This window comes from Diospyros lotus, chromosome 10 (genome assembly GCF_014633365.1).
Source record: "Diospyros lotus cultivar Yz01 chromosome 10, ASM1463336v1, whole genome shotgun sequence".
Lineage (NCBI taxonomy): Eukaryota > Viridiplantae > Streptophyta > Magnoliopsida > Ericales > Ebenaceae > Diospyros > Diospyros lotus.
Genome location: NC_068347.1, coordinates 19,148,378 through 19,172,706, shown reverse-complemented (window position 1 = coordinate 19,172,706; position 24,329 = coordinate 19,148,378). Strand labels below are relative to the sequence as shown.

Genomic DNA, 24,329 nt, shown 5'->3' with positions numbered 1-24,329 from the left:
TCCAGTTCGTAAATTTTCAAGATAGTGTAGTTTCCCAATCTTTCCATTAAATTATAATGATTGACTTTTATTTTGAACACAAAGGTTTTTCTCGATAAGTTTTGAATTCGTACCGACAAAGTTAAACTATGTGAACCTAATCTGTTTAGAAGTTTATTAGCAAAGCTATTTAGTAATCTTTCTGCTTCTTTATTGAAGATCACAAATGTTGTATCTTTAGTATTGTCAGTCACTCTAAAATGTATCTTGTACATGAAATGTCATGATTAATTAATTTTATTTTAAAAAGTAATTTAATAAAAAAATTGGCTTAATTTCATTTTTCTTTTTACTTGATCAATGAATATTTGCATTCTTTATTGCACCCAAGAATTAAGCCAATTTTTATTGATAAACATTTGTTCCTCTAATGGAACTTGGAGGTTTTCCTTGCTTTCAATAACTTGAATTTCTACTCTAGTTGTAGAAAATATGTGATGTAAATGTGATGCAACTTCTTGAGCTATTTACGCAAGTCCATAAAAGAATGAAATTATGATGTGGTAAAAGGTTAACCTATAATATAATTGGAAGAGAAAAAATCATATAAAACAAAATCCAAGAATTAAGTGGTGGGATTTAAAATGAGAGAAACAATTAATTTTCAAAAAAAATTAAAAGGTAGAAGAGAATGAAATGGAGAAAGACAGGCAAACTAAATGTGGAGGGAAATGACTACTGCCCTGAGAAGCACGGTAAAGGTAGTCATTGGAGAGAAATGGTAGAGCCCCAAACCATAAGGAGTCTTGGTGGTGGATTGAAGAGGTACAATTGAAAATTAGAAGTAAGAAAACTTACTATAAGGCTGTATATCAGTGCAACAATGAAAAAAACCTAAAAAATTATAAAGAAGCAAAAAATGTACAAAAAGAGTTGTTAGTGAAGCAAGGTTACAAGCATACGCCGGAGACAGGACCATGCACAAGGTATGACTGGGCGACGGGCCTTTGAACGACTCTTTGGCCTGCTAGCCTCTTCAAGCCCTATCCTTTTATGTGCAAGGCCACCCCCGGTATATCGGATCATAACAGTTTGTACAGGGGACGTTCTGATGCAAAGGATCCTCCGAGGAGGCAACTGCAGAGCATACTAGCCATAAGTACAGTGCTTATGGTGCGGACATAGCCAAGCAAGAATAGAAGTAAGAAATTAGAAACAGAAAGAGGTTTAGAACAACATGGAGAAAGGACATAATGTTATTTCAGATAAAGGGTGGAGTTTTTCGATCTCCTACAAGGGATGCAAAGGCTTCCTTTTATAGACAAGGAAAAGCCTGAGACACACACATCGAGAGCATAGGATGCTCTGAATGACATAAAGAAAATACATAAGAAGCCAAACTACTTTCGGTGAAAAGAGAGAGCACACAGACAAGGTCACGTGCTGCTTTTGACTGAAAGAGCATGCGTCCGACAAGTACAGGAAAAGCAATAAAATGCTGGTAGTCGTCATGGCTGACGTTGTTCTTTGGACTGAGCTAGAGAAGTCTTGGGCCTGGTTGTTGGGCTGGGCTTTAAGGCGTTCCAAGATTACATTCTGGGCTTGGTTCATCTGAATCTTATGGGTCAGAGGGCATACCCAAACGTTTCCACCATGGGTCTTCAATGTGGGCTTGGGCCAATTCTTTTGGTTGGGTCGAGTCGTTGCTTTGGGCTTGATCTGGGGCTGAGATACTCTGGAGATAGTCGGATTGGGCTTTGTTTATCTTTCTTGTACACCTGGGAGGGAATTGTTCCCATGGAGCGTCTTCTTCGATGCTTGGCCAAATCTGAGGAGGAATGGTCTTGTTGAGGATGGAGAGTTGACACTGGAGCTCTCTGAATTCTTTGGGGTGAGTCTGCCATTCGGAATGGAGATTGAAGGGGAAAAATGCATAGTCTTGAAAGGTGGAGGTATACTAGGATGATTCTTTGGTTGGAACATCTGTGGCAAACCATTTGGTTTGGGTGAAAAGAGGATGATATACCATTTCTGGGGGGCAGTTTGAAGGTTTTGGTTGCGGAGCAAAATACTAGAGAAGTATTGTCGCCAATACGAGAGGGGATGAAACCATTCAAGGAATTGGATGGCGTGGGTAGGGAGTTTAGAAGGACGAAGCCAGTGTTGCCAGGTTTGGATGTGAAATTGTATGGCAATGGTATGCTGATCCAAAAGGTACCAGAGAAACCAAAGAAGTGGTTCGGGTAAATCATGGTGTGGTAGGAAGGAAAAGAGAGTATAGAATGGGTATTCTGGGTGCACTCTAAGGCCACCAAGATGTTGAGAGCCAAAATGGCGGATTGTTTCAAGTTGGTAGTGGAGCATAAGTTTGTGAATTTCTTCTGGGAGGTTAAAGACTCGGGGCCATTCAGGGGGGTAGGATGGTAGTGGCTGAAACATGGCAATGATGGGTATTTGGAGAGGGAATGTTGGTTTAGGTAAAAGGGGTCGGCTGAGGAAGTCGGCCAGGATGTTTTTTTTTCCAGGGATATGCTTTATTGTGAATGAGTAACGAGAGAACCATTCTTGCCATCTGAGAAGGAGAGGAGGACGTAGATCCTTTTGTTTAAACTGCAGCATTCTGTGGAATGCAGCCATGTCCTTTTGAATCTGGAAGTGATGGTTGACAAGGTAAATCTAGAATTTTTGGATCCCTTTCTTAACAGCTAGAATTTCTTTGAAGGTAGAATGGTGGTAGAATTCACTATCATTGAAAGCACCGCTTTTGTATCCATAGATGGAGGTGTGTCCATCTTTTTCTTCAAGAAGAATTGTGGACCAATAATGATCACTGGCATCTGTTTGGAGGATACGGGTTCCATTAGAGGGAATGTGCAAAGGGGGAAGGGTAGGAACAATAGTCTTGAGGGTTTTAATAGCTTGAGTATGGGAGGAAGTCCAGGGGGGTCTTTCTTAAGGAGTCGTTGGAGAGGGCGGAGGATCTGGGTAAGGTGAGGGACAAAGTCAGCTATGTAATTGACAATGCCGAGGAATTGTTGGACTTGGGTTTTGGTAAGGTGTGAATCAAAGAATTTGTGTAGTTCATGGGCAATATGAGGTTGCAGGGATATTTGGCCATCAGAGATGGTAAGTCCAAGGAAATCAATGGAAGAGACAGCAAGGGTCATCTTCTTGGCGGAGAGCATGATACCATACTGGGTAAGGATAGAATGAAATTTGTGGAGAAGGGCTAAATGATCAGACATGGTGGAGGAGAAGAGTAGAATGTCGTCAATGTAGATAAGGGCATTGGAAAGGATTGGTTGGAAAATCCGGGTCATGGCTTTCTAGAAAATGGAAGAGGCCATTTTTAGACCAAAAGGCATAACGGTCCATTGGTAATGGAAATTGGGGATGCAGAGGGCAGTTTTAAATTGTTCATCAGGGTGGATGCCTAGTTTCCAAAATCTAGCTTTGAGGTCAAATTTTGAAAAGATTTTGGCATCAGCCAAATGGGCAAAAAGATTTGGTTTGGTAGGGAGAGGGAATTTGTTGTCTGCCAAGAAATGGTTGAGAGGCTGATAGTTGATAACAAGATGGAGTTTTCCTCTGGTCTGTTCAGCTCGTTTGTTGACATAGAAGGCCTGACACGCCCACTGGGAGGTGGTGTCTTTTATGAGGTGTTCTTGTTTCAGTTGAGTAAGTTCTTGGACAGCCAGGGTGTAGTGGTCAGGATTCATGCCAAAATGAGTTGCTTTGTGGGGTTGATGTCTTCATTTTTCTTAAAAGGAAGGGAAATGAAGAAATCTGGGTTTTGCCAAAGGGGATGAGAACATTTGGTTAGGAATTCAGAATGGGTTTCAGCACAACAGTCTTGGAGAAAGCGGGATTGGATTGTGGATAATTCGATGAGGCTAAAAAGGTTTTGGGATGACACAAACGGGAGAAAAGATCCTTTATATAAGAGACCTTTGTCGAGGGGTTTGATTCTGGTTTTCCATAATTGGCTAATGATATCCCATCCAAGGATGAGATCTTTTCTAGGGAGAGTAGAGCCAAGGAATTTGGGCTTAATGTGAAGACCAGGGAAGAATTGGAGGTAAACAGGCTTGCTTTTTTGCTTAATGGCGAAAATTTCTCCATTGGCAGCTTGGAAATACTGGTTATGGGGTTTCCAGAAGGAAGGAGGTAAGACAGCAGGGTTAAGAATGGAAGTAGCAGCACCTGTATCAAAAAGGGCAATTACCGCACTTGGTTTGGAGTATTTGTCTGGGTAAATGTGTAGTTTGAGGAACGGAGTTGGTAACACAGCTTGAATAGGGGAGACTTCATACTGGAGGGAGTCAGATTCAGAAGTTTCAGAGGAGTCTTCGTCCGAGGCATAGGAGATGCCAAAAACAACTTGAGGGTTTTCTTCATCTGTTTCTAAGTCAGCATTTACAAGGAAACTTTTGTAACCATTTGGACATGGGAGATGATTTTCTTTGCTTTGTTGCGGGGATAATTTTTTGCAAAAAGACTGGGCTTTCGACAGATAAAACACCTGTCTCCTTTGTTTTAGCCTTTGTGGAACTTGTGCTTGAAAAATCTTTTCTTTATAGGAAATTTAGGCTTATGCTGAGGACGGACCTTTCGTCGGAATGTAGAGGGATGGATTTTTCTGAAATGATGGGTCTGGTGACCATTGCAGTCACAAGATTTTTCTTTGCATTTGATCTACAGATCTGTACGTGTACAGGCTTTCGCTAGCTTTGTACTCATTTCCTTGATATTAGCATGTGTTTGTTGTTGAGAACAAAACTATTGAACAGTTTTGAAGACCATTTGGTGTAATTCTCCAAGAGAAATTGTGGAGAGATAAAGCTCTTTGTTTTCCAATTGTCGAGACACTTCTTGTCCAAGAGGAGTTGGAATTGAGTTGATGAATTGCTGCTTGAGATTTGGATCACTCATGCCACCAAGGGCATAAAATCGTCTGGCAATTTCTCGAAAATGTTTGTTCAGATCTTTTGGATGGAAAGAACAACATTTCAATTGGAAATACTCCTTTCTGGCCATGTCAGTAACATGAATAGGTTGGCCGAGGAATTCAGTATGAATGTGCACAATGCACCTTTCAATAGAGTATTCCGTGAGAATAAGTTGCTTAAGAAAATCATCAAGCTTATCCCACCAATCTCGGAGAATGCCAACAATTCAAGCAATGAATTGGTAAAAAACATATGGGACAGAAGCATCAGGTTTTTGCATTTCAGCAACACACCATGTTTGGAATTCTTGAATCTAAGAATACCAAAAAGGTGGAATAGGCAGTATCAGTAGTATTGCGAGGAGGTGATTCAGGGTGATTGCTAGGGTTAAGGGATGGTTCATATTCTCCTAGATCAGGGTTGGTGTGGTATCCAAAAGTATTGGGGCTTAAGGTAGGGGCAGCTGTAGAATCTTCAGTAGCAAAAACAAGAGGAGTTGTTTCGTCTTCTAAGGTATTTGTTGGTTTAGAATCTGTAGGAAATGGGGAGATAGGGTGAGTCATCATTTGGAGGGATTTTTGTGAAGAGGTTGAAGGGTTTGGAGGAGGTTGATGAAAAGTTGGTTTAGGTCGTTGTGGTTTTGGCGGAGTGAATTTGGTAGAATCTCCATAGAGACCTTTGTTTGCCTGAACATTTGCCTCATAATGAGATTTGTCACGCCAGTAGTTTAGATATCCTTTTGAAGGACCAGAAGTAGAAGATCCTTGATATCTTTGGGATTTTCTTTCCATTTCAACTACAAGCGGGTAATTTTGGCGTAGGCGCTTAAGCTCTTGTTCTTGTTGGTAAAAATTTTGTCGGTCAATCTTCATCTGGGTGATCTCAATCTGGAGGTCATGAATTCTTTTTTCCATCAGCTGTAGAGGATGTAGGACAGCTGGGAGGACCTTATCAATTTTGGTTTCAAGGCGGGTTTGAGATTGAGCAATTCTGGTGAGCATAGTATTTTGAGAAACAGCATTTTGGGACTGGCAATTCAAAACTTGTTCTGCGGGAGAGGCTTTTGTAGGGGTACCATCGGAACGAACAATATTTGGGTTTTTGACTTTCCAAGCATAGGAAATATGCTGAGCAGTATCTTCTTGAGTTTCAAGAGGGGGAAAATTCTGGTGATAAGTTGAGGAGGAAGGGTGATCAGGTTGAACCATAGCAAGGGTAGGGCATGTGAGGGGTAAAATGGGAATGGAGGGGGTTTTAGGTTTCCATTGTTGGAGAGGTTTTCTAAAGGGTTGGGGTTTAGGTGGAGGGGGAGGTAAATCATCTTCATCGGTATCCCATCCAGAAGGGATGATAGGAACTGAGGATTTATGGGGAGGTGTGAACTTGACATAATAGTCAAATTTGCTGAGGGTTCTCCCAAGAGACCAATAGATGGGTCGTCTTTGTCATAGTGATCTTTGAAAGATGTATGCGGTTTACAAGTTTGCTTTGGGGATGTTGGTTTAGACACAGTCATGGCATCAGACCGATAGATATCCTAGAGGCAAGATCAAGTAAGATCATCGTCCTCAAAGGCAGCTAATTCTTTAAGACAAGTGTCACAGCGGCATTCTTCAGGGTCTATCTCAAGATCGTCAGGGAGAATGATATGATGTCTTTCCATTACCCATCGAGGAACTGGGGTTCCATTAGCACGGAATTCAGTGATTTCTTTGGATCCAGTTTGATCCAGGTGATAGGTTTCAACAGGCTGAATAGTGAACTGGGTAGAAAAACATGAAGGAGCTGCAGTTTCTTTGCTCCTTTGGAATGTAATTTCAACAAATCCATCAGGTTTAGTATTATAAAGCGGATCGGAAGATTAGATTGGTTCAGCGTTTCGACCTCCTTGGTGGTAATTCTCATAATCAGTAACCCACGTATCAGGAAGAATCTTAACGAGTTCTTCTCGAGACAGTTGTCGGGGAACATGGATGCAACTTGGGACTTAGAGTCAACTTGAAGGAGGAAGGCATCTAACTGGTTGTGAGGGAGAGCGAGATCCAAGGCATGATTCTGGACTCGATAGGCCATCTGGTAATGAAGGGTAGCATCATAAGTTGGGATGCTGGGTTTGGCTCCAGCAATCTGTATCTGGACTTTGAAGGTTTAGAGAAGTTGAGGGTCACAGATTGGCATGTTAAAATTGGGGAAAAGGGTCACAAATATGGTGCCAGAGTTAAGAGTGATTTCAACTATACCGATGCAAGCATGTTGGTAAGTTGCAAATCGAGAGTCAAGAAGGGCAATTCTCGAGGTGGTTGGTAAGCCTTTATGGCCATGAAAAGTGAGGGCAAGACAGATACAACCAAAGTGGATATGGGTATATCCTTCTCGTAACCAAACAAAGGGCATATGAGCAAGGAGTTCAAGATTGACAAAGTGCTCTTGCATTTGCGAGGGAATAAGGCACTGGTCAAACTTAGTAGCTTGAATGTATTCTTTGACCTGGGATCTGGGAGTAGAGGGAGAGATGAGAGTTTTCATTTTTCGGATAAGAGAGGTGGAGGGTGCTCTGGTGAAAGTAGAGTAGGGATTGACAAGAGGAATTTCTGTAACTGGGATTCGAGAGTCATCCGGCAGATAGTTGATCTCATAGAGGGAGTCTATCTGAGAAGATGTTGAATTTCTGGAAGAAGAAGCAATAGAATCAGTACGAGACGGTGGTGGTGGTAACAGATGATTCATAATGGTAAATAGAGTTTCTGATTTCAGACTCGTCTTCTTGCTGGCATATGAATAAGCTTGAGAGATGAGGTATAACGGAGATAAGGGTTGTACAGGGCGTTGTATCTAGATCCGCTATGTATGGTTAACACACTTTGTGCCAGTAGCACGCAGGTTCTAGTTTCCAGCCAAATATACTTCCCAAATTTTCGGGTAGGCTCTGATACCAGAGTACGCCGGAGATAGGACCATGCACAAGGCCACCCCCGGTATATCGGATCATAGCAGTTTGTACAGCGGACGTTCTGATATAGAGGATCCTTCGAGGAGGCAACTGCAGAGCATACTAGCCATAAGTACAATGCTCATGGTACGGACATAGCCAAACAAGAATAGAAGTGAGAAACCAAAAACAGAAAGAGGTTTAGAGCAACATGGAGAAAATACATAATGTTATTTCAGATAAGGGGCAGAGTTTTATAGACAAGGGATGCAAAGGCTTCCTTTTATAGATAAGGAAAAGCCTGAGACACACACACCGAGAGCATAGGATGCTCTGACTGACATAAAGAAAATACACAAGAAGCCAAACTACTTTTGGTGAAAAGAGAGAGCACACATACAAGGTCACATGCTGCTTTTGACTAAAAGAGCATGCGTCCGACAAGTACAGGAAAAGCAATAAAGTACTAGTAGTCGTCATGGTTGACGTTGTTCTTTGGATTGAGCTAGAGAAGTCTTGGGCCTGGTTGTTAGGCTGGGCTTCAAGGCGTTCCAAGATTACATTCTGGGCCTGGTTCATCTTAATCGTATGGGTCAGAAGGCATACCCAAACGTTTCCACCATAAGTCTTCAATGTGGGCTTGGGCCGGTTCTTCTGGTTGGGTCGAGCCACTACTTTGGGCTTGATCTGGGGCTGAGATACTCTGGAGATAGTCGAATTGGGCTTTGTTTATCTTTTTTGTACACCTGGGAGGGAATTGTTCCCATGGAGCGTCTTCTTCGATGTTAGGCTAAATCTGAGGAGGAATGGTCTTGTTGAGGATGGAGAGTTGACGCTGGAGCTCTCTGAATTCTTTGAGGTGAGTCTGCCATTCAGAATGGAGATTGAAGGGGAAAAATGCATAGTCTTGAAATGTGGAGGTATACCGGGATGATTCTACGGTTGGAACATTTGTGGCAAACCATTTGGTTCGGGTGACAAGAGGATGATATACCATTTCTGGGGGGGCAGTTTGAAGGTTTTCGTTGCGGAGGGAAATACTGGAGAAGTATTGACGCCAATACAAGAGGGGATGAAACCATTCAAGGAATTGGATGGCGTGGGCAAGAAGTTTAGAAGGATGAAGCCAGTGTTTCTAGGTTTGGATGTGAAATTGTATGGCAATGGTATGCTGATCCAAAAGGTTCCAGAGAAACCAAAGAAGTGGTTCAGGGAAATCATGGTGTGGTAGGAAGGAAAAGAGGGTATAGAATGGGTATTCTGGTATCAGAGCCTACCCAAAAATTTGGGAAGTATATTTGGCTAGAAACTAGAACCTGCGTGCTACTGGCACAAAGTGTGTTAACCATACACAGTGGATCTAGATACAACGCCCTATACAACTCTTATCTCTGTTATACCTCATCTCTCATGGTTGTTCATATGCTAGTAAGAAGACGAGTCTGAAATCAGAAACTCTATTTACCATTATGAATCCTCTATTACCACCACCACCGTCTCGTATTGATTCTATTGCTTCTTCTTCCAGAAATTCAACATCTTCTCAGATAGACTCCCTCTATGAGATCAACTATCTGCCGGATGACTCTCGAATCCCAGTTACAGAAATTCCTCTTGTCAATCCCTACTCTACTTTCACCAGAGCACCCTCCACCTCTCTTGTCCGAAAAATGAAAACTCTCATCTCTCCCTCTACTCCCAGATCCCAGGTCAAAGAATACATTCAAGCTACTAAGTTTGACCAGTGCCTTATTCCCTCGCAACAGCAAGAGCACTTTGTCAATCTTGAACTCCCTGCTCATATGCCCCCTGTTTGGTTACGAGAAGGATATACCCATATCCACTTTGGTTATATCCGTCTTGCCCTCACTTTTCATGGCCATAAAGGCTTACCAACCACCTCGAGAATTGCCCTTCTTGACTCTCGATTTGCAACTTACCAACATGCTTGCATCGGTACAGTTGAAATCACTCTTAACTCTGGCACCATATTTGTGACCCTTTTTCCCAATTTTAACATGCCAATCTGTGACCCCCAACTTCTCCAAACCTTCAAAGTCCAGATACAGATTGCTGGAGCCAAACCCAGCGTCCCAACTTATGATGCTACCCTTCATTACCAGATGGCCTATCGAGTCCAGAATCATGCCCTGGATCTCGCTCTCTCTCACAACCAGTCAGATGCCCTCCTCCTTCAAGTTGACTCTAACCAAGTCCCAAGTTGCATCCATGTTCCCCGACAACTGTCTCGAGAAGAACTCGTTAAGATTCTTCCTGATGCGTGGGTTATTGATTATGAGAAATACCACCAAGGAGGCCGAAACGCTGAACCAATCCAATCTTCCGATCCGCTTTATAATACCAAACCTGATGGATCTGTTGAAATTACATTCCAAAGGAGCAAAGAAGTTGCAACTCCTTAATGTTTTTCTACCCAGTTCACTATTCAGCCTGTTGAAACCTATCACCTAGATCAAACTGGATCCAAAGAAATCACTGAATTTTGTGCTGATGGAACCCCAATTCCTCGATGGGTAATGGAAAGACATCATATCATTCTCCCTGACGGTCTTGAGATAGACACTGAAGAATGGGGCTGTGACACTTGTCTTAAAGAATTAGTTGCCCTTCAGGACTATGATCTTACTTGATCTTGCCTCCAGGATATCTATCGGTTTGATGCCATGATAGTGTCTAAACCAACATCCCCAAAGCTGACTTGTAAACCCCCGCAGACATCTTTCAAAGATCGCTATGACAAAGACGACCCATCTATTGGTCTCTTGGGAGAACCCTCAGGCAAATTTGACTATTATGTCAAGTTCACACCTCCCTCTAAATCCTCAGTTCCTATCATCCCTTCTGGATGGGATACCGATGAAGATGATTTACCTCCCCCTCCACCTAAACCCCAACCCTTCAGAAAACCTCTCGAACAATGGAAGCCTAAAACCCCTTCCATTCCTATTTTACCCCTCACATGCCCTACCCTTGCTATGGTTCAACCTGATCACCCTTCCTCCTCAACTTATCACCAGAATTTTCCCCCTCTTGAAACCCGAGAAGATACTGCCTAGTATATTTCCTATGCTTGGAAAGTCAAAAACCCAAATATTGTTCATTTCGATGGTACCCCTATAAAAGCCTCTCCCGCAGAACAAGTTTTGAATTGTCAGTCCCAAAATGTTGTTTCTCAAAATACCATGCTCAGCAGAATTGCTCAATCTCAAACCCGCCTTGAAACCAAAATTGAGATAAGGTCCTCCCAGCTATCCTACATCCTCTACAACTGATGGAAAAAAGAATTCATGACCTCCAGATTGAGATCACCCAGATGAAGATTGACTGACAAAATTTTTACCAACAAGAATAAGAGCTTAAGCGGCTACGCCAAAACTACCCGCTTGCAGTTGAAATGGAAAGAAAATCCCAAAGATATCAAGGATCTTCTACTTCTGGTCCTTCAAAAGGATATCTAAACTACTAGCGTGACAAATCTCATTATGAGGCAAATGTTCAGGCAATCAAAGGTCTCTATGGAGATTCTACCAAATTCACTTCACCAAAACCACAACGACCTAAACCAACTTTTCATCAACCTCCTCCAAACCCTTCAACCTCTTCACAAAAATCCCCCCCAAATGATGACTCACCCTATCTCTCTATTTCCTATAGATTCTGAACCAATAGATACGTCAGAAGACGAAACAACTCCTCTTGCTTTCGCTACTGAAGATTCTACAACTGCCCCTACCTTAAGCCTAATACTTTTGGATACCACACCAACCCTAATCTAGGAGAATATGAACCATCGCTTAACCCTAGCAATCACCCTGAATCACTTCCCCGCAATACTGCTGATACTGCCTATTCCACCTTTTTTGATCCCCCGACTCCTATTCCCTCCTCCATGAACTCTCATCCTTGTTTTACCCTTGATGACATTCCTTCTTCCCATTGGTATTCCCGGATTCAAGAATTCCAAGCCTGGTGTGTTGCTGAAATGCAAAAACCTGATGCCTCTGTCCCATATGTTTTTTGCCAATTCATTGCTCGAACTGTTGGCATTCTCCGAGATTGGTGGGATAAGCTTGATGATTTTCTTAAGCAACTTATTCTCACGGAATACTCTATTGAAAGGTGTATTGTGCACATTCATACTGAATTCCTCGGCCAACCTATTCATGTTACTGACACGGCCAGAAAGGAGTATTTCCAACTGAAATGTTGTTCTTTCCATCCAAAAGATCTAAACAAACATTTCCTAGAAATTGCCAGACGATTTTATGCCCTTAGTAGCATGAGTGAACCAAATCTCAAGCAGCAATTCGTCAACTCAATTCCAACTCCTCTTGGACAAGAAGTGTCTCGACAATTGGAAAACAAAGAGCTTTCTCTCTCCACAATTTCCCTTGGAGAATTACACCAGATGGTCTTGAAAACTGTTCAACAGTTTTGTTCTTAACAACAAGCACATGCTGATATCAAGGAAATGAGTACAAAGCTAGCGTAAACCTGTTCACGTACAGATCTGCAAATCAAATGCAAAGAAAAATCTTGTGACTGCAATGGTCACGGACCCGTCATTTCAAAAAAAATCCATCCCTCTACATTCTGACAAAAGGTCCGTCCTCAGCATAAGCCTAAATTTCCTATCAAGAAAAGATTTTTCAAGCGTAAGTTCCACAAAGGCTAAAACAAAGGAGACAGGTGTTTTATCTGTCGAAAGCCCGGTCATTTTCAAAAAATTGCCCCTGCAACAAAGCAAAGAAAGTCCTCTCCCATGTCTAAATGGCTACAAAAGTTTCCTTGCAAGATGCTGACTTGGAGTCCTTGTTCTCAGAAACAGATGAAGAAAACCCTCAAGTTCTTTTTGGCATCTCCTATGCCTCGGACGAAGACTCCTCTGAAACTTTTGAATCTGACTCTCTCCAGTATGAAGTCTCCCCCATTCAGGCTGTATTACCAACTCCTTTCCTCAAACTACACATTTACCCTGACAAATACTCCAAACCAAGTGCGGTAATTGCCCTTTTTGATACAGGTGCTACTACTTCTATTCTTAACCCTGCTGTCTTACCTCCTTCCTTCTGGAAACCCCATAACCAGTATTTTCAAGCTGCCAATGGAGAAATTTTCGCCATTGAGCAAAAAAGCAAGCCTGTTTACCTCCAATTCTTCCCTGGTCTTCGCATTAAGCACAAATTCCTTAGCTCTACTCTCCCTGGAAAAGATCTCATCCTTGGATGGGATATCATTAGCCAATTATGGAAAACCAGAATCAAACCCCTCGACAAAGGTCTCTTATATAAAGGATCTTTTCTCCCGTTTATGTCATCCCAAAACCTTTTTAGCCTTACCGAATTATCCACAATCCAATCCCACTTTCTCCAAGACTGTTGTGCTGAAACCCATTCTAAATTCCTAACCAAATGTTCTCATCCCCTTTGGCAAAACCCAGATTTCTTCATTTCCCTTCCTTTTAAGAAAAATGAAGACATCAACCCCACAAAAGCAACTCATTCTGGCATGAATCCTGACCACTACACCCTGGTTGTCCAAGAACTTACTCAGTTGAAACAAGAACACCTCATAGAAGACACCAACTCCTAGTGGGTGTGTCAGGCCTTCTATGTCAACAAACGAGCTGACCAAATCAGAGGAAAACTTCGTCTTGTTATCAACTATCAGTCTCTCAACCATTTCTTGATAGATAACAAATTCCCTCTCCCTACCAAACCAGATCTTTTTTCCCATTTGGCCGACGCCAAAATCTTTTCAAAATTTGACCTCAAAGCTGGATTCTGGAAACTAGGCATCCACCCTGATGAACGATTTAAAACTGCCTTCTACATCCCCAATTTCCATTACCAATGGACCATTATGCCTTTTGGTCTAAAAACGACCCCTTCCCTTTTCCAGAAAGTCATGACCCGAATTTTCCAACCAATCCTTTCCAATGCCCTTATCTACATTGACGACATTCTACTCTTCTCCTCCACCATGTTTGATCATTTAGCCCTTCTCCACAAATTCCATTCTATCCTTACCCAGTATGGTGTCATGCTCTCCGCCAAGAAGATGACCCTTGCTATCTCTTCCATTGATTTCCTTGGACTTACCATCTCCGATGGCCAAATATCCCTACAACCTCATATTGCCCATGAACTACACAAATTCCCTGATTCACACCTTACCAAAACCCAGGTCCAACAATTCCTCAACATTGTCAATTACATAGCTGACTTTGTCCCTCACCTTACCCAAATCCCTCTCCAGTAACTCCTTAAGAAAGACCCTCCTGGACTTCCTCCCATACTCAAGCTATTAAAACCCTCAAGACTATTGTTCCTACCCTTCCCCCTTTGCACATTCCCTCTGATGGAACCCGCATCCTCCAAACAGATGTCAGTGATCATTATTGGTCCGCAATTCTTCTTGAAGAAAAAGATGGACACACCTCCATCTGTAGATACAAAAGCGGTGCTTTCAAGGATAGTGAATTCCACTACCATTCTACCTTCAAAGAAATTCTAGCTATTAAGAAAGGGATCTAGAAATTCCAGATTCACCTTGTCAACCATCACTTCCAAATTCAAATGGACATGACTGCATTCCCCAAAATGCTGCAGTTCAAACAAAATGATCTATCTCCTCCTCTCTTTCTCAAATGGCAAGAATGGTTCTCTCGCTACTCATTCATGGTAAAGCATATCCTCGGAAAAAAGAACATCCTAGCCGACTTCCTCAACCGAACCCTTTTACCTAAACCAACATTCCTTCTCCAAATACCCATCATTGCCATGTTTCAGCCACTACCATCCTACCCCCCTGAATGGCCCCGAGTCTTTAACCTCCCAGAAGAAATTCACAAACTTATGCTTCACTACCAACTTGAAACAATTCGCCATTTTGGCTCTCAACATCTTGGTGGCCTTGGAGTGCACCCAGAATACCCATTCTATACCCTCTTTTCCTTCCTACCACACCATGATTTCCCCGAACCACTTCTTTGGTTTCTCTGGTACCTTTTGGATCAGCATACCATTGCCATACAATTTCACATCCAAACTTGGCAACACTGGCTTCGTCCTTCTAAACTCCCTGCCCACGCCATCCAATTCCTTGAATGGTTTCATCCCCTCTCGTACTGGCGACAATAATTCTCTAATATTAGTGAATGAGAGAGCGATTAAGGAGAGATGGAAGGAGTATTTCACAAAATTTTTCAATAATGGTGGGGACACAAGAGTTAGGTTGGGACATCTTAGTAATTCCGAAGAGAATGTGAGCTATACATTTTATCGACACATAAGTTCAAAAGAAATAAGTCAATCATTAAAAAAGATGAAAAATCATAAGGCAGTGGGACCAGATAATATACCAATAGAAGCATGGAAATACATGGGAGAAGAGGGTATCTCCTACCTAACGAAATTATTTAACGTGATCCTTAAATAAAAAAAATGCCAGATGAGTGGAGGAAGAGTAGTTTGGTTCCTATATACAAGAACAAATGAAATGTTCAAAACTGTGAAAATTATAGAGGAATTAAGTTAATGAGTAATACCATGAAACTTTGGGAAAGAGTAATAAATCAGAGGCTTAGAAAAGAAACAGACGTCTTGAAAAATTAGTTTGGTTTCATGCCTGATCCTTCTGATGATCCTGATACCTTTCCATTAGGTGTCTCAGTAGGTATATAGCTTCTATTGTTGATCTGTATATGGTGTTTATAGATCTAGAAAAGGTCTATGATAGGGTCCTTAGAGAAGTATTATGGAGGGTTTTAGAGAAGAAATGAGTCTGAATAACCTATATACAAGCCCTTAAGAACATGTATCATGGTGTAAAGACAAGGGTCAGAACATACGAAGGGGATACTGAACCGTTTAAATTTACAATGGAATTGCATCAAGGTTTTGCACTAATTCCATACTTATTTGCTTTAGTAATGGATGAACTCACTAAACACATTCATATAGAGGTTCAATGGTGTATATTATTTACAAATGACATAGTGTTGGTGGATGAAACAAAAAAGAAAGTGAACACTAAGCTTGAGTTGTGGAGAAACAATTTAAAATCTAAGGGATTTAAATTAAGTAGAAGGAAAACATAATATATGGAATGTAAATTTAGTAAGAATGCAAGAGTAGAGGATGTAATAATAAAATTGGAAGACCAAATCATATAAAGAAAATATCATTTTCGATATTTGGAATCAGTGATTCAAAAAGATGGAGAAATTCATGAGGATGTCACGCATAGAATTAAAGCAGTTGGCTAAAATGGAGAAATGTATCGGGGGTGTTATGTGATGGTAAAATTTCATTAAAACTAAAAGAAAAATTCTATAAAACAACTATAAGACTAGTTTTGTTGTATGTCTCAGAATGTTGGGCAGTTAAATATTAGCATGAGCAAAAGAGAGTGTAGCGAAGATGAGGATGCTAAGATAGATGTACAACTATACAAGAAAAGATAAAATTAGAAATGAGGTTATTTGTAATAAGGTAGGAGTAGTGCCAATCGAGGAGAAACTAAACTAAGATGGTTGATCATGTGAGAAGAAGATCAAGAGATGCTCCTGTGAGGAGAGTTCATGAAATGAAACAATTAGTCAAAAAAAAGATAAAAACAGACCCAAGAAGACTTTGGGAGAGATATTGAAGTTTGATATTAAGTGTATGAATCTAAATGAAGGTATGACAAAAGACAGAAATACATGGAAGTCTAAAGTTCATGTAGTCGACCCTACATAATGGGATAAAGATTGGACATGTTGTTGTCGAGAAGAATATAAGGTCTCCTATTGATAGCAAAAAGTTAATAATGTTATTTGTATAATAAATTTTAAAAGTATTTAAATGTAAGGCATCAATTTTTAAAAAAATTAATAGTAAAGTATAATATTTTTTTTACTTATAATATTATCTACCTTGAAATTTTTTAATTGTTGTAGAAGGGACAATGATAATGAAAAGACCATATTTATCATTGCAGAAATTGAAATCAGAGGTTTTGCTAGTTTTTCCCATAATGTCACTTTTATTGTAGTTACCTTGATGCCACAAAATTTGTATGATACTAAATTAGTTATAGGAAAAGAAATATAATATAGCAACTTGATTGCAATATTCTAAAATTTGATTTTTCAAAAGGTTTGAAAAATGAAAATCTTACTGGTAGAGTTCCTTTTTTGCAATAATTCTTGCTATGCCAATGTGGTCAATGTTATCGACTCCTACCAAGCAGTCAATGATATCTATAATTTGTACATGAAATTAGAATTGGTAGTTGTTTTTAAAATATTGCTAATTATAAAATATTTTTATTTTTTTATTAATTTCTCATACCTGTTAGTGTTGTGTTGTCATTGATTTTTGCGAAGCAGTCACGAACTGGAATACATGTCTTGGGATTTGAATAGTTTCATCATGTAATTTTCTAACAGATGTTATAACAATGAAATAAATCTTGTATTTATTAGGAAGTGGTTGATATTGTTTATTGTTACAACAACTTTGAAGTTTTTTTATTGCAAATATAGAGCCTCCAATCAGTAAATGCATGTATTTGCTAATTTGATTTTTACGGATTGTTACTTGCATTCTATTCTCTTGCAATTCTAAAAAAAAAACTTTAGTTTTGTTTGCAAATATTTTACAATTCTTATAGTAGACCCAAAATTATATGATTGGTAATTGTTAATTTGCCTTTTCATTGATGAAAATCATGTCCAAGTTAAGTAAATCATTGTTATTTTTGAGATTGATTGATTCCCACATTCTTGATTTTCTAATACTTATTATCCAATCATCTCTTGTTGGCTTTAGATCTTGAAGTAGTGTATAGGATGCATATTCATCTATACAACATTTAGGTTAGTACAGTTGGCAATAATAATCAAGAAAATGGTAATCACTCTATATAAATAAGTATGTATATTAGTCATATAAGGGTGTGATTGATGGATATATAGAATTGAGAGTTAAAATTTATAAAGATGAAGCTTGGAATGACTTCATTTATCCAATTTTTGTTCTATAAAAAATAAGCATAGATTTGGTTAATTATGTTTGACTTATGAGCATTTGAACAAATAATGAAATAAGAAATTATCAGATGATGGAGTATGTGTCTTAAAAGCAACTTATGTTTTGTTGTTAAAGTTTCTTTGTATCATTGCAAATGATAGAATAAATATTAGCATAAAGTATGATGTATTGAACAAAAATGATGCAGTAATTACATTAGTCTAAAATAAAACGTATAATTGTTATATATCACTGAATGATTCAAAATTTTAGATGATAGAATGATTGTGAAGTTTAGAGGTTCCTGTTTTGCATATAAAATACAATTATTTCTAAAACATACACATTTATGCCCAAGTGATTATAGAAATAGTAAGAATGTAAAAACTTCATAGGATTGAAGAAAATTGATGATAAAATTTTACTTATGAAATCATATATGTTTGATGAAAGTTAAATAAAATTCAAAGAGAAAAAAGAAGAGAATTTTAGGACCCTTATTTGTTTCAATCTTTTAAATGATTGGCAACACCCAACTAATTTTCATATATATATATATATATATATATAGGTGAATATGAAGTGTTACTTGGATGTGTAAAGTTCAAGGTATATCATTCCTATTTTGTTGTTAAGTTTATTGTATTAGATTAATAGACAATTAAATGTATGATGAGAAGATAAACACAATAATTTTTTTAAATAAATGATAAAACTTAAATCTAATCTATATTTTATTGGCTGAACACGTGAATTTGATTCTAAATTCGTTGAACACTGAGCCTTCAAAGTCAGATTTCGTATTAGTGGAAAATTGTTCTGGCACTCATGAAACAATTGATTCTCCCTTACCTGCACTTAGTATATTGGACAAAGGAGAAGTCTAAGAGTCATAATCTGTCGAAGGAGGAATACAAAAAGATCCCAGATGGCTATTCCAGCATAAGCTTTGCTATTTCTGGTACATAATTTTTTTTTTTAATTTTTTTTATAGATAAAGTTGAGTTGGTCTGATTAAATTCTTGAAAAATTATTTAGTAACAACTGTGTTTTCACGATTCAGCTATACATTAGTGGCCTGCATATTAAAATCAAACAATGTCATTAAACTTCTGTAGTAATGTTAGGGGCTGGAGTTTTGGCAGCAGACATAACATTTTGAAATACGGTTGACCCCCATATATATATATATACTCTAAGCATTGACATTAAGGATGAGTTCAGACCTCTTAATATGTTTTTGGATTCATGTTTGAGGCATCATGAATCACTATCGTTCATGTGTTTGTCCATGAGCTCACTGCTTAATGAATTTGCTTGAAAATAGATCGGACCTAACTTTTGATAAATTTAGCAAATCTGACCAAAACAATGTAAAGAAAATTAGCATAAATAAACTTGGGTTTGATATGTTGCTGACCTTCATGTGCACATCCATATAAACTTGTAGATTGATAGTTGTTCAAATTCTCCAAATTTGCCAAAAACATATAAAGTGGTAGTCTTCCCTCAACTATCTTGCACAAATTTATACTATAAAATTAGAAAATTGAAATACTCATCAAAGAAGATGTTAGATTCAGCCTTTATATATATATATATATATATATATATAGATAACCGGAGATACTCTACTCAAAGGGAAAATTTAGAGCTTAAGAATACTACCATCTTCCATTAGGTGCCTTTAATATAGATTTCTGGCATTTATGGTCTGTGTAGATGAATCAAGATAATATCAACTGCATCAATTAAGGACTTGAGGATGAATTTCTCTGAATTGATCATATATATGCTCTCACGTATTATATATCCTTCTGAGCAGACCTGTAAACCAGTTCCACTTTCAATTCTTCAAACTTGATTTTCCCGGCATTGACATCTCTGCAACCGGCCGGAACTATCTGCAGGAGCGACACCAATTGTTAACATCCTCTCGCGATTGCTTCAGGACGAGAAGAAGGAGAAAACCGAGGACAATAATAAACAAGCAATAGGGGACGAGAAGAAGAAGAAAACCGAGGACAATAAACAAGCAATAGAGGCACTGCAAGCTAGGATCACCAAACTGGAGAAAGAATCTGGCGGCAAATTACTCGATGGAGTCGAAACGGTCAATCGTGGCCATGGCAAAGAAGACTCTAGAACTCGCCCATACTGTAAGCTATAATATTGTGAGAATCACTCGAGTGACTTGAGTATTTTTAATATTTTTATAATATTAAAAATATTATGCATCAAAATTGATTTAAAATGATACTTTTCATAACATAAAAGGATTAAGCAGAGTGATATAAGTTTATATACATTAAAAATATTTTTCATAAAGATTTATTTGAATATACTTCAGACAGACAAAGAATAAATATGTATGAATAACAACAGAGTTGTCATTGCTCTTCTTTAAATGTTGTGATGGCAACAATAGAATCTTGCTCGCTTTTCTAAATTTTAATATACAAATCTTATGAACAAATATATGCACTTGAGAAGTAAATATAAAACATGAAAGATTAAAAGTCATTTATACATGCAATGAAGAGAAAAGCAATATTGCATGATGCTAATGAAGTTAAATCAAATGAGAAAGCATTTTATGGTAGGAGAAAAATAATACCATTAAAGACATAAAAGTCAAATCACATTAACACAATATTTTGACTGGTTCAGCCAACAAGTTTAGTTCATTATCTTAGTTACTCACTAAGAATTTTGAAAACACCCATTAAAAGATTTTAACTTTTAGAGATTAACTACAACCCATATATAGTTTTCACAGGTTTAACTAAAACCTTCATTTATCATGGGTTAAGTAGGAATCTCAACTTTTACAGAATCAGTTGTAACCTCTACAGTTGGCTTTTTATTTCATCTTAAGCTCAGCTACAACCACTGTTTTCAAGGATAAGGTGTGACCTATACAGTTGGTTGTTATATTTGGCTTAGCCAAACAATACACTGCTTTTTAAATTATCAAACGTAACCTTTTACAAGTTTTATAAATAATGTTAAATGATTTCTCAAAAGAAAAATATACAATTATATAATGATTGCTGACATTCTCTTAAAGAAAAGAGAGTTTCAATATATGAATGAATAAAACACTCAACTCCGGGGCCGGGGCCAATCTTACCCTTAAGCTATGTATGCCATGGCATTAGGCCCCCCAAATTACAAGGCCCTAAATTTTAAAAATTTATAATATTTATGTATATTTGTTTTATTTTTTAATAATTAATATTTTATTAAAAAAATTAAATACAAAACACTATAATTTTTTTTTAACTTCCCTTCACCATTTTCCAATTTTTAACTGTTGTTGTGGTGTTCCCAAATTCCAATATCCCATAAAACCCACTTTTCTTTCCCAATATCCCATGAATGTATAGTTTTTTGCTGGCAGTAATTTTCTTAGAGTTTTAAGAAAAATTAGTTTTGTTTTTCTTTATTTATTATTGTAAGTTGTTTGTTTTTTTTTCTTATATCTGAGACATTATATTTTAATTGAAAATTTATTATCATTAAAAGATTATTATATTTTATAGTTGATTGAATTTTATTTTTTATTTAATAAAATAATAAAATATTTATGTAAAAAAATGTATTATTTATTTTTTTTATAAAAAAATTAATGCTCAAAGGCCTCAAAAAATCCTTTCACCTAAGGCCCCCAATTCTGTTGGACTGGCTCTGCTCAACTCTATTGTATCTAATTTATGGTTTAAGAAAATCTTCATAAGGCTTGACCAAATAATGACTTGTAGTGAAAAAGGATGAGCATGAAGGACTTATCACTCAAGCAACGAACTTTTGCCTAAATAGAAGTTAGGCTTTGTGTGTCTAGGTTTAGATTGGCTCTACACTGCTTGGATATCAACAATTTGATCTCTTTCGGCTTTTGGCCTTTTATAGAAGTTTTGAGATTAATCTTGATATTTGCACATACTCACAACTTCTATTGATTTGACTGATAATAATTAAATTTATCGAGTGAAATATGAAAAATTTAAGGAAAAGCAATGAGAAAAAACCCAAAACCTTGAAGCATCTATCTAAGTTGTAGTGTGTGCTCCTGCCTGCTCCTGAGGAGACTTAAGACCCGAGGCTATGAATTCACATTAACACCTTTAGGAAAACATTAATGCCCCCACGACAATACTCATCTTAGCCTCCAGTGGCCCTCCTAAATCACAACTTTCCCCTGCTGTGAAGATTTTGTACTTAGAAAGGCGCAAGAACACAAATAAGGCCATTGTAGAAGAAAAAACAGTGGGGAACACCACTTCCACTAGGGACGCGCATAGACTTGTACAAGATTCCAAACATGAGGCCCTTTTAGCTTCTCGGGGCTTGGAAATCAAGAAGCTAATTGAGGAAGTTTTTTAGAAAAAGATGGCGGGGGTGATATTTGATAATAGGCAGCCATGGAGGGTTCTTTTTTTCTAAAGATGTGCTCAGCCATGCCCTTATGCCCAAGTTCAAGCTCCTGTATTTTCCTTAATATAGTAGGAGAAATGATCCCATCCTCTATACCTAACGGTTTGAATCCTTGGCATATCCATTCAAATGGAGTGATGCCATTATGTGCTTAATTTTCCTGCAATCCTTGACAGAGTATGCCCACGCTTGGTTTAGTGAGTTGCCCTCCAGTTATATATCACCTTCTACAAATAGTTATGAGTGGAGTTTATCGCAACCTTTACAGCTAACGGTTCGAGAAAGAAAGACCCTACTTACCTCCTTGGCATCTGGAAAGTTCCTAGGGAGACGTTGAGGCAATATATAGATCGTTTTAAAAATGCAATGCTGGAGGTCCAGGGTTTACTAGTCGAGGTAGTAGTGTCGACTTTCCTGCAAGGGACCACCTTTTTTCCATTAAAAGAGTCCTTGGCTCTTAAATAGCCAACCATATTGACCGATTTGTTTGCCTGTACCAATAGATACGTTGTGTAGCTAGATATTTTACGCACCTACAATTCCCCAGAGCTGTTTGACGAGGGAGCAAAGAAAAGAGGTCGACTTGCTGGCAATGGGGCTAAACAACATGACATAAAGACCCCAGGCCCGATGATTATCACCGGCATCATCATCAGGCATACATGTCACCTCTTACTAGAGTTCCAACTTACACCCCTCGCCATTCCTCAAGAGGCCATCCTCTCATCCATAGCGCACACGGGTCTTAGTAACTTTCCCCGATCTCTTGACAAACTAATAAGGGAAGATCCACAATCTTTCTACAAATTCCATTAGTGCTTGGGTCACACCACATAAAGTTGTCATCAACTTACAACCAAATTGAGAAGATGGCCAAGGAAGGCAAACTCGATTGATTCTTCTAGAATCAACCCAGACCAGACCTTTCACAACAGAGAGGCCCATATTATAATAATCTACCATGACAGGATAGATTCCCTAGGGCATATTGTGATGGAGGAGGTGGAAATCAACAATATTAGGCCCCACCAGAGTAGCAAAGAGGGCCCAAAGGGGTGAAACTTCTATGCCCCCAACGGATTATGAGCCCATGAGAAAGCACATCCATGTTATCTCCGGAGGAGAAACTTTGGCTGGTGACTCTTCATTAGCCAAGAAATCATATGCATGCCAAGCTCTACAAGTGGACTCCGTGGCTCACGTGGCACTTGATGAGGAGCCCATCACCTTTACTCCCATAGACCAAGGGAACATACTTATGCCTCACGACAACCCCCTAGTCATCTTTGTTGTTATCACCAAGCACCTGATTGACCAGATCTTTGTGGACAATGGTAATTCCATCAACTTGATCTATCGAAACTAGTTTGAGCATATGCATATCGCTCATGACCACCTCCGACCTATTTCTTTGCCATTATACAGCTTTACTAGCAAGGCGATACCCATGGCAAGTTATGTACAGTTACTAATAACTCTGGCCTCACATCCCTAAAGCATTACTCATCAAGTGAACTTCATGGTGACTAATACGCTATCTATGGCCTACAACATCATTCATGGGAGGTCGCTCATCAATAACATGAGGGTGGTCATTTATCCCTACTATCTCTTGATGAAATTCCTGACCCCTGGTGGCATAGGGTAGGTTTGAGGTTACTAAAAGAAGGCCGAGCTTTGTTATGTTTCATCCACGAAGATGACAAAATGCAAGGAGGTCTCTCATGCATGAGTTGAGACCATGTCTATCTCTAAGCAGGGATTATTGAAGCCATAGCCAGTGGAAGCCCTAGAGCCTGGTAAACTCTATGAGGACGAGGAAAAATTGGTCTATGTTGGGAGCCAATTACCGCCAGAGGAGAAACATGAGATTGTATAGTGTCTACGAAATAATGGGAATATTTTTGCATGGACACCCACAGATATGCTGGGAATCGACCCTCAAGTGATCTCCTATTAGTTGAACATAAAGTCAGGAGCTAAGCTTGTCAAGAA

General features: G+C 38.8%; 1 protein-coding gene across 2 annotated transcripts in view; it reads left to right on the top strand.

Moving 5' to 3' along the window:
- LOC127812274 (uncharacterized) overlaps nt 1-24,329 on the top strand; it is a 47,116-nt gene that overhangs the window by 3,747 nt on the left and 19,040 nt on the right. The window contains exon 2 of one of the 2 annotated variants that reach the window (XM_052352670.1): nt 19,808-20,308. The exons of the other annotated variant lie outside the window; for it this stretch is intronic. Within the exon in view, the coding sequence (XP_052208630.1) occupies nt 19,808-20,067 (260 nt within the window). The 3' untranslated portion in view covers nt 20,068-20,308. Of the gene's footprint in view, nt 1-19,807; nt 20,309-24,329 lie in introns of those variants that run through there. 2 annotated transcript variants of the gene reach the window in all.